Source organism: Leptonychotes weddellii, chromosome 11 (assembly GCF_054177405.1).
Source record: "Leptonychotes weddellii isolate Sample4059 chromosome 11, ASM5417740v2, whole genome shotgun sequence".
NCBI classification, from domain to species: Eukaryota; Metazoa; Chordata; class Mammalia; order Carnivora; family Phocidae; genus Leptonychotes; species Leptonychotes weddellii.
Window position 1 is genome coordinate 57276958 of NC_138379.1, and position 9817 is coordinate 57286774.

Below are 9817 nucleotides of genomic sequence, written 5' to 3' on the forward strand. Positions count from 1 at the left end.
AGACATGTGGATTTCCCACACCAAATAATTATAGGACACCAGCTGGGTACCCTAGAATTCAACTCTCATGCTAACTAGAGTTGGTGCAGACCCCAGAGGTGAAGGGCTCAGTCCTACAAGAAGGCCCACATTTCCCCAATGCCCCAGATCCCAACTTCAAGTCCAGGTGGTCACCTGTACCTCTCACTTACTAGCTATAAATGAGGGTTCCTGTGGGTTTGGCAATTTACTTGAATGGCTCACAGAATTCAGGGAACCACCAAATGTTTGCCAGTATTATAAAGGATATAATAAAGGATAAAGATAATGGCCAGATGTAGATACCTAGTCTGAGAGTAAGCTTCTGTCCCTGTGAAGGTGGGGTACACCACCCTCCTGGCAAGTGTATTTTTTTCACCAACCTGGAAGCTCTCCAGATCCCTTAGTATTGGAATTTTTATGGAGGCTTCATCAACATAGGCATGTTCAATCATTAACTCAGTCTCTAGTCCCTCTATTCTGAAGGATGTGGTTGGGTTGAAGTGCAAGCTTCTCATGACAGCTTGGTCTTTCTGGCGACCAGCCCTCATCCTGAAGCTATCCAGGAGCCCACCAAGAGCTGCTTCATTAAAAGACACCCCTGTCACCCAGGAAATTCCAAGGAATTCAGTAATTTTGTATCAGGAACCAGGGTCAAAGACCAATTAAAACAAAAGACGTTCCTAGTGTGGTCTTAGGAGCTCTATGCCAAGAACAGGGGACAGAGACTTTTATATGTTTTCTATCATTTCTTTATCCTATTGTATTCTTGTTTTTTAAGCCAGTATGACACCAGTTTAACCTCTGTTAAGATAAACTGTCATATCTTTCATTTCCACTTTGGACCCACATGTGATATAAATTCTGTCCATCATAAATTAAGTTCTGCGTATCAGAGCAGTTATCAAAGATTAGCTCCTAGCAATAGGTGTTCTGAACACCAAGCACTGGGCACAGCCATCCTTGCTGGACTTATCTGGCATCTTTCCCCTCCTATTGCAGTGCCTCGACCTGCCTCTTCCTGGCCCTTTGAGCCTCCTTTAATATGTAATCACATGGAAGCAAAAAGCTTTTCAGTTCTTACCCTACTTCAGGACATAAATGACCAACGAAGTGCAGATTTCATTTTGTGCCTTTTAAGATGGCCACTAAGTTAGCTGGCAGCGCCAATGTGGTGTGCCAGATGCTTCCATGTAGTGTTCCTGAGAGTCCAAGGAAATCAAATCATTAAGTTCTGCACATTAGTGCAGTCTGGAGTCCAGGTGCATGGTGGGGAGTGGGGATTGTCTATTTCTCTATTGATACTTTCTTCCCTACAGTCCCAGTCAAGGGTCAAGGGCATGATAACCCAGAGCTTGTTTAATTGGGAATACAGGGCAGCTGCCAAGTGCCCAGGCTCAAGGGAGACAGGGAGGGTGCCTGACTGGAATGCTCAGACTGGGTTAGGGTTAGCATCCCGGGTGATTCTCACACAGCAATTTTTATTTCAAAACCAACCTTAAAATTATTTTTGGTAGCAGATAAAGGAAGAGCTATTTTAAATAAGAACTTACTAGAAAATGAAGCTTCTATAAAACTTTCCCTTTTTTTTCATAGCTGTCTACTATCAGTGTAACCTATTACTCTGCCTGAAGACAGTCATACCTGCTCTGTCCCCCAATACCACAGAAAGAACTTTACACAACTTTTGACAACGTGGGTAGTTTCATCCTGAATAAATACTACACCTGTATGCCACCATCAATAACAAACGGGACATTTACTAAATGCTTACACCAAAATTAGAAATACTAGCTAGAGACTTAGAAAACTTTTTTTAAAAGATTTTATTTATTTGACAGAGAAAGAGAGAGAGTGAGAGAGCACAAGCAGGAGGGGCGGCGAGGGAGAGGGAGAAGTAGGCTCCCCGCTGAGCAGGAAACCTGACATGGGACTCGATCCCAGGACCCTGGGATCGTGATCTGAGCCGAAGCCGCCTAACCGACTGAGCCACCCAGGCGCCCCTAGAAAACATTTCTGATTGGTGACACACCAAAATGGAAGATGATACTGCAGCCTTTCCATTCAGAGCCTATTCAGACAGCTGAATTCCAGGCCAGTCAGATCCATGGAAGGTAGCAAGTATGGCTGAACAAAGAACTAAGCTATTTGCAGTGGCCATTGATGGAATCTGTGAAGCTATCTTTTCTGTAAGGTAAGAATAAGTTCATCTGGCTGAGTGCTGTGGCCTCTCCATTCACTCTGTGACCCAGCCACTGCCGAACACATGGCACCACACTCATCCTGAATGTAGAGATGTTTTTCTCTCCACTGAGTGTTAAATAAGCATTTGTATCAGTACTCTGAATTCTCAGAATTTGGAAACATGTTTGTTGATGACAATGAAGAAGGGAAGAGACTTAAAATTGTTTTAGTTCAAGGAGAAACTTACCCCATAAAGGCCTCTTTTCCAGGGGTCATGTTTTGTTTGTGGAGAAAAAATTCCTAATCTAACATAAGGCCTCTTCCTAAATATGGACTCTCATAGTCACTGGTTAAGAAAAGGATATCTTTAAGAAAAGTTTGAATGATAATGTTAAGTAAACAGCAAAAAACTAATTTTGAAAATGATTTGCAACGAGTACAGCTGCCCTCTGCAGCTAATAATCTTACCTCCCTCTGTAGCCACTGCCAACTTGGTAGTTGGGTACTAAGATGGTGTGGGCATGTGCAGGTTTAGAACCTAATATAGTTAAACATACAACAGCTAATTTACCTCACTTGTTATACTGTGATTAAACCTACTACGAAAATACAATTTCCCAGTTTATATGAAAATGGTTTAATAATAGTGAAACTCAGAAACTAGTAAAATTAACAAAGTATATTGGCTAAAGATACTTTTTCCAACCACGGCAAATATAATGCAGACACTTATCAATGCAAAGTCTTTAATCCCTCCATCATGTACTCTGAATCCTACTTACTATTTAATATGAAACATGATATAGTCAGAGGTGTCTTTGGCAGAATAATCACATGCATCAATGTGCCAGACACAAGCATTTTCTCCCTTTATACTTACCTGACCGAAGACATCTGATCAAAGACAAAAATCAACAATTTTAATAAGTAGTTTAGTTTATCAATAAGAATCTAGAAGGTAACAAAAGGTACAAAGATAAATCTTTTAGGAAATTAAGTTAAAACAAATAAAATTTACATTTTATTAAATCAGCAAATATAATCACCTGTGTATATTTTTACTAGCAAAAAATAATGATACTGATGATAAAGAAAAAAAAAAAGCACCTCAGACCAGAATACCATAACAAAAAGTTTTGTGGAAGCTGCATTTTATTTGAAAATCCACCCATTTTTGCTAACATACATTTTAATATTGTAAACAAAAATAGAATCTGCAGAGACAATGCAACAAGTATGCTTAAACTCATGTACAGAATTGCTTTCCTACAACGAACTGTCCTTCTTAAGGCCCCTCTCAACCAAAACGTTAAGATGTATTTACACAAAGCACCGATCAACAGTGCAGTTTAATTCTTCGTTAACTAAACTGTTGGCTAGACATTAACTTTAAAGATACTATTTCCCCTTATTTAAAAGGTACATGATCATAACAAGGCATGAGCCAAATAAAAGGTTTCAAGGATTTTGTCCCCTCCCTCCCCCCATAACACCTCCCAGAGTTTTACTGAAAAGAAGGAAAGTCTTGAAGTGAAAGCAATTCCTCACATTCATTTTGGAAAGGCCCTAATGTCAAATGGAAAATAATGACATGCCAAGCACAAGCAGTAAAGTTCCTTCCCAATGCACTAATGCTGAATTTAAAATGTAGTGCTTTTCCTAGTCAGTGAACTGTTCCCTTGCAAAATCCTAGGCACAGAATTGACTATAAGGATTAATGCATTTATAATGCTTCCCTAAATCCCATAGAGACTGAGAATTCTTAAGCGATTCAGACCTATGGACTTGCCTTAAAATATTTAGTGCTCTGTATGTCAGCTGAAAAGCATTCTGAATCAGATTCACTTTTATGGATAAAAATCAAACATACTGTGTACATCCATACTCATTTTCATAAGGAGGTCTGATATAATATTAATGTTACGTAAATTGATAATCATAAATAAATACAAATACTTAAGGAATGTCTACTGCAAACTGAATATATAATTTTTTTTAAAAGAAAAGTTAATTTTAGTTACTGTTTCTGTATCTGTGAGGACTGGAGAAAAGAAAGATACTGCATAATTAAGAATTATGATTTTGATCCCCCCCAAAAGAGTCCTATTGCATTACAGTAAAGGACAAGCTCTTCTCTCCAGGCAGCTTTTCCAAATACAAATTTCACACTTTCCAAATAAGGGCTTTCCTTGGTAGGTTACTGATTATGGGTATTAATAAGAGTTGAAAGAACTGAAGGGTTAGTCACCAAAAAGACAGATCTTAGTCTGAAATCATGGCAATTCTTGGCTTTATAAACTGTATTGATACGTTCTCCTATAGACTAGTCCCAATTTCCTTCATGGGCCTTCACTGGGTTACTGTAGCATTCTAATGGAAGAAGAGAGTTTTAAGAGACAGCAGTTTGGATTTTGCTGGAAGTGAAAGTATTTGCTGCTTGAGCACTTGTCTTTTTGAAATAATTCCATTCTCTTCCATCTAGTTACATAAACTGTATCTGAAAAAAAAAAAAAAAAAAGAGTGTAAGTTCATTCACTGCATTGTAAGATGTCTTCTCACAAATAAAAATGCTCTGCAGCTTTTACCATTCAATTGGCCCAGAAATATTTACTGAATGTTTATCACAACCCTAATTACAAAACCAAGTCAGTATCAGCTCATCATGTGCCAGAACTCAGTATCTGAAGCATAATTAGAGGGACTTCCAAATGTATCTTTCTAATTACTAAAAACCAAGAGACAGGGGAAGAAAGAAAATAAATGAACAATTTTTCAATGACAAGTTCAGAACATCTGTCCATGAACCCAAATATTCCATGTGAAAATCTCATTCAGAGAAGCACAATCTGACTTATTTCCAAATGATATCATAAAATTAGGTAATTAAGGGAAGAGTAATATTATGCTTACTAAATCATTTCTTTACTAATATAGATAAAAATCCGAAAGATCTACAAAGGAATAGTTTTCAATAGGGCATCACTGTTTGCTCAATTATTTCACTCAGGATATCCCTTAAACTGTTCATCCAAAGACATTACTGAAGTAGATGTGCTAATAAACTTGTCAAATCAGAAGATTTTTCAACTTTCAAAGATCTAGAAGCTCTATCTACACTGGGGGCTAGAGCACCAAGAAGAACAAATTTCACCACCTTCCAACAAAAAGAGGCAGTGTGGATCAAACAGAATTCTAACAAAAAGGGCATAAAGTATTCGCTTGCCCTTAACTTTAAAAAAAAAAAGTCTGTTTTGGGGAAAATGTTACTATTTTTAAATGAAAAGGCACACATAAATATAACACTTTAAAGAAACTGTTAAAATGAATTCTTCACAAATCATGTTCAGGGACATTATATTCAAACTAGAGATGCTCCTAGTCAAGCTCTAATCCAACATGTAGAATTGCATTGTTCTCCATACAACTTTTAAGACTGACGAAAACACCCAGTTTTTAAGGGTGGTATATTTGATCCCATCCATCTGCTGTGAGCAGTGGATGCTTGTATGTAAACATGAGAGATGGTTCTTTGATTTCACACCTTCTAATTACGTTAAAGGTATTTTCCAAAAGTTGTTTGTCCTTAGGTCCTATTTTGATCTATTTTTATTCTTCACCTAAAGAATAGAGGAGGAGGAGGAAGAGCGAGAACCTAGAGTTCTTTAAAGAAAGAAAGGAGAAGAGTGAAATGTGTTTAATATTTGATAAACTTTTAAAGTATTTAAGTCCCCATCTCACCCAACAATCAGCAATACCTAAAGTGATTTATAAGAAATCCTCCAAAGAGAGCTCTGCAAAAGGGTCCTTTCCTGAAGCTCTGTGAGGACTGTGACTGGAGGGGCTGGATGCTGCCGACAGCTAGGGGAAAAGAAGACAGAGAGAGGGAAAGAAAAAAAGATCTCTGAATGACAGAACATGAAAGCAGAAAATGTAATGAAAGAAGAAGTGGTTTTTGTTTTGTCATCTTTAATAAATATAAAGGCAGCCTTTGTAGAAAATGGAATTATTATAAAACAAAAGTTTCAATCACATGTCAAGTTAAAGGTATCCAATGGCATGTGTTTTTCAGAAAACAAATTCTTGTTTCTGAAATTCCAAAGGAATAAAGTCTTTTTACTCAAAAATGTTGATAAAAGCTGACCCACAGTTAAGACTTCTATTGTGGGTGGGGTAAGAGGGGAAGAAAGTACATAATTGTGATTTTTTCTTTTTGAGGAAAGATGGCTTCCTGTGTCCAGGCTATTTGTCAAAAGCTATGCAAACTCTGAACTCAGTCCAGACCCAATACATCCATCTATAATATTCTTTCCTTCCTTCCTAAGAGGTGGAAAGTCTTGTCCTCAGTGCTCATACTGTTTTCACATAGAGTTGTCTCCTGCTCTTTCTCTGGATGTGCTATAGCTGATGCATATACTCTGGGAAGTAAAAGTGACTTTAGAGGTCACCTAGTCTAACTGCCCACATATGCCCCGAAAATAGGGAATACTTCAGATCACTGATTTTGTTTTCTACTTGATTACATTTGCTTGATTCTTGGAATTAGCTGCTATCGTTTCATTTGAATATACGGTGAGGCAAACAGTTTATTAAACTCAATAACGTATCATTAGTATTCCCTCAAAGGCAGCCAGTTCCTGAAGAATAACAATGTTCATTTTCATATGTGTAGCTCCTTCACCAAACCTAATTTGAATATTTCAAACCAAACACAAATCCTTTTAGTTTGGAACAAACTTTTAATTTTTTTTTTCCTCCCCCTGCATAAGACTGCAGAGGCATGCAAGCGTTATGAAATGAGCTGTCCTTTTAGGGAGTTCAAGTGAATATTAAATTGAAGTATAAGTGGGAATATTTTCAATTCATATTTCCAACATTTGAATCCTGTAACGGATTTCAATCCTCATCATCTGTTTTTGCTGGTTCAAAGTGATCTCATTTCTACCTTTTGATTTGTTTAAGAAAAGCACTACAGAGAATGAATAGCCAATGACTTTCAGCAAATATTACATCACAAGTATATGCACTTTGTTGTTGTGATGCCAAAAGCAATTTAAAGGTTTGTAAATCATCTTCAGTTATTTTAGTGGTTGAGCTATTGTCCTAATCCGTACCTTGTTCTCAAAAATAAATGTTCAAAGACAATGGAAAGAGACAATGGAAAGGATGATGAACTTACACAGGCAGCTACAAATGGGAAGACGGAGCAGCAGTCTGGATTTGGGGATTCAAGTAACAGCCGGTAGAGACAAAGTAAGGTACAACACAATTGGAAGGATGTCTCCTCCTCCCCACTTCAGACCAACCATGGATGACCATTCAGAAGCAGAATGATTTTAAGTAAAGTAATCACCAGTCACTGAGCTGGACAGAGTCTAAGACTAACTGGGTTTCTCTACAAAACAGATTTTCTCTTTCACTTGAAGTTCAAACAAAAACACCAAAAATCCCTTATTGTGGATAGAGTGCATCCAAAATCTCAAGTCTCTTACGAGAGCCCCACAGTAAAATGTCTTAGTCATGTTTTCATGAGGATGGCAGTCTGAAGACCCGACAGTCCCAGAGGAAAATGCACGAAGAATATGCTAAAAGGGAACACTTCTATTCTTCTCAATGTGTGAGCGCATACTGCTAGAGAGAAGTCCTACAGGCTTACAAATGTTAGAGGATCAATTTCCTTGGGGAGAAAAAAGTGCCAGTTTCTAACTAATGCTTCTATTCTCACTTAAATTGGAAAAATCCACACACCTATAACTTTCATTTATAAATATGTAGCCAAATTAAAACATGAAAAAAAAAAAGACCTAATACCCCTGTAATAAGCTCCATATCATCAAACTCATCTCAAGCACATGAAACAATGGCCCAAACTGGTTTGGCTGACCTCAGTGTGCTAAAGGCAGGGCCACGAAGCAGCCCTGGACCACCTGTGCCCGCCTCTTCCTGTCACCTGCATCAAAGCACGGGCACACCATACACTGGTGAGAAAGTAGCCAACTCTGAGAGTAAATAAAGAAAAAGAAAAGGAAATATGCTGCAATAGCCCAATTACTGCTCAAGGAAAGCAGGAAGAACAGAAGAGCATGAAGGGGCCAACAGGATCCTGGTGGGTAAGAAGCAGCGGGACTGGAAAAGTCTGAAAAGTCACCTGTAAGTAAAAGAGCTGACCTTCCTTTACTTATCATTCTATGAGTAAATCAGACTATGTAGGGCTGCTAGTACTAGGCGTGTGTGCTCTCTTAAAAAAAAAAAAAAATCCTACTACAAATATGCCATCACAAAAAACCCAAAACATGGGGTGGGGAGGGAACGCAGTCAGTTAAGTGTCCAACTCTTGATCTCCACTCAGGTCTTGGTCTCAGGGTGGTGAGTTCAAGCCCCATGTAAGGCTCCATGCTGGGCAAGGAGCCTATTTAAAAAAAAAAAAAAAAAAAAATCCAGGGGCACCTGCGTGGCTCAGTTGGTTGAGTGTCGGACTCTTGATTTCGGCCCAGGTCATGATCTCAGGGTCATGGGATTGAGACCCATGCTCAGGGCAGAATCTGCTGAGGATTCTCTTGCTCTCCCTCCCCCCACTTGAGCTCTTCCCTGCCCATAAATATATAAATGAAATCTTTAAAAACTAAATAAAACATTTATTCATTTTATTTTTTTTCATTTATTCATTTATTTCAAATACCTCCACACCAATTCCCACAGAGCTAAAAAATTAGCACAGTTATTATTCAAATCAAACTGACCTATACCACACCTGAATATGCTTTTAAAGAGTAGTCACTCTTACTGTTAAGTCTAATACAGACATACTTAGTCTTCCTTTCTCATTTTATAGGAAAATAAAATATTGAGAAACAGTGAAAGAAGAGCAGCATATAAATAGAAATACTAAGATTTATAATTGATGATGGCAACTCTTAGCTGAAATTCCTCCACTCTTTTCCTCCATTCTAATCAACCTTTAAAATATAATGTTGAAAGGGAAAAAAATTCTAATGTTACCAAAAATCTTTGCTTTTATGTCAAAAGCAAAGATTTTTTTGGTTGTAGCATGTGTTTAGTATAATAAAGGCAGAGTACAGAAAGCATAACTTTAATAAAAGTCAAACATACTTAAGAGATTTAAAAAAAAAAGAATTCTATTGCTAAACCAAATGTCATAAAACAAAAATGGTTACTCCTTCATCAGACTCATGTTCAACACCAAAGAAAGAAAATTTCAGGTCGGAACAAGAAAGTAACAGCAGTCTCAAAGTGAGACTAGTGCAACTAAAAGCTTATAGGAGAATAAAGAATTGAATTATTTAAGGATAAACTTCTGACAGATCACTGGCTGTGCTTAACATTCTTAGAGAAGAAACTCTGCCACATCTTTTCTTTCCATTTGAATTCTGCAGTCACCCAAAAGCCTGGATACCACATAGCAATGCTGTAGAGACTCACTTTGTCTTTGTTAGAGAAGCAAAGTCAACATTTTAAGAGAAAAATGGGTATACTTCCTTTGGGATGACAGAGCCGAGTTTTACAGAAAGATAGCACTGAATCTAATCCTGGCTCTTCTATAAATGGGGCTTAGATATATCTAGACCCAATATTCTATCTCCCTTTAAGACTGTTTTGA

The 9817-nt window shown here is 37.7% G+C and overlaps 1 protein-coding gene across 9 annotated transcripts in view; it reads right to left on the minus strand.

Annotated features, from left to right (window-relative positions):
- Positions 1–3336: 3336 nt before the first annotated feature.
- LOC102730560 (phosphatidylinositol-binding clathrin assembly protein) overlaps positions 3337–9817 on the minus strand; it is a 41804-nt gene continuing 35323 nt past the window's right edge. For 7 of the 9 annotated variants that reach the window (XM_081798988.1, XM_081798987.1, XM_031031118.2 and 4 more), the window contains 2 exons: positions 5958–6060; positions 3337–4699 (listed from right to left, as the gene is read on the minus strand). In XM_081798988.1, coding sequence (XP_081655114.1) covers positions 5968–6060 — 93 coding nt within the window. In that variant the 3' untranslated portion in view covers positions 3337–4699; positions 5958–5967. The remainder of the gene's footprint in view (positions 4700–5957; positions 6061–9817) is intronic. The other 2 variants (XM_081798991.1, XM_081798990.1) reach the window with 1 other exon arrangement.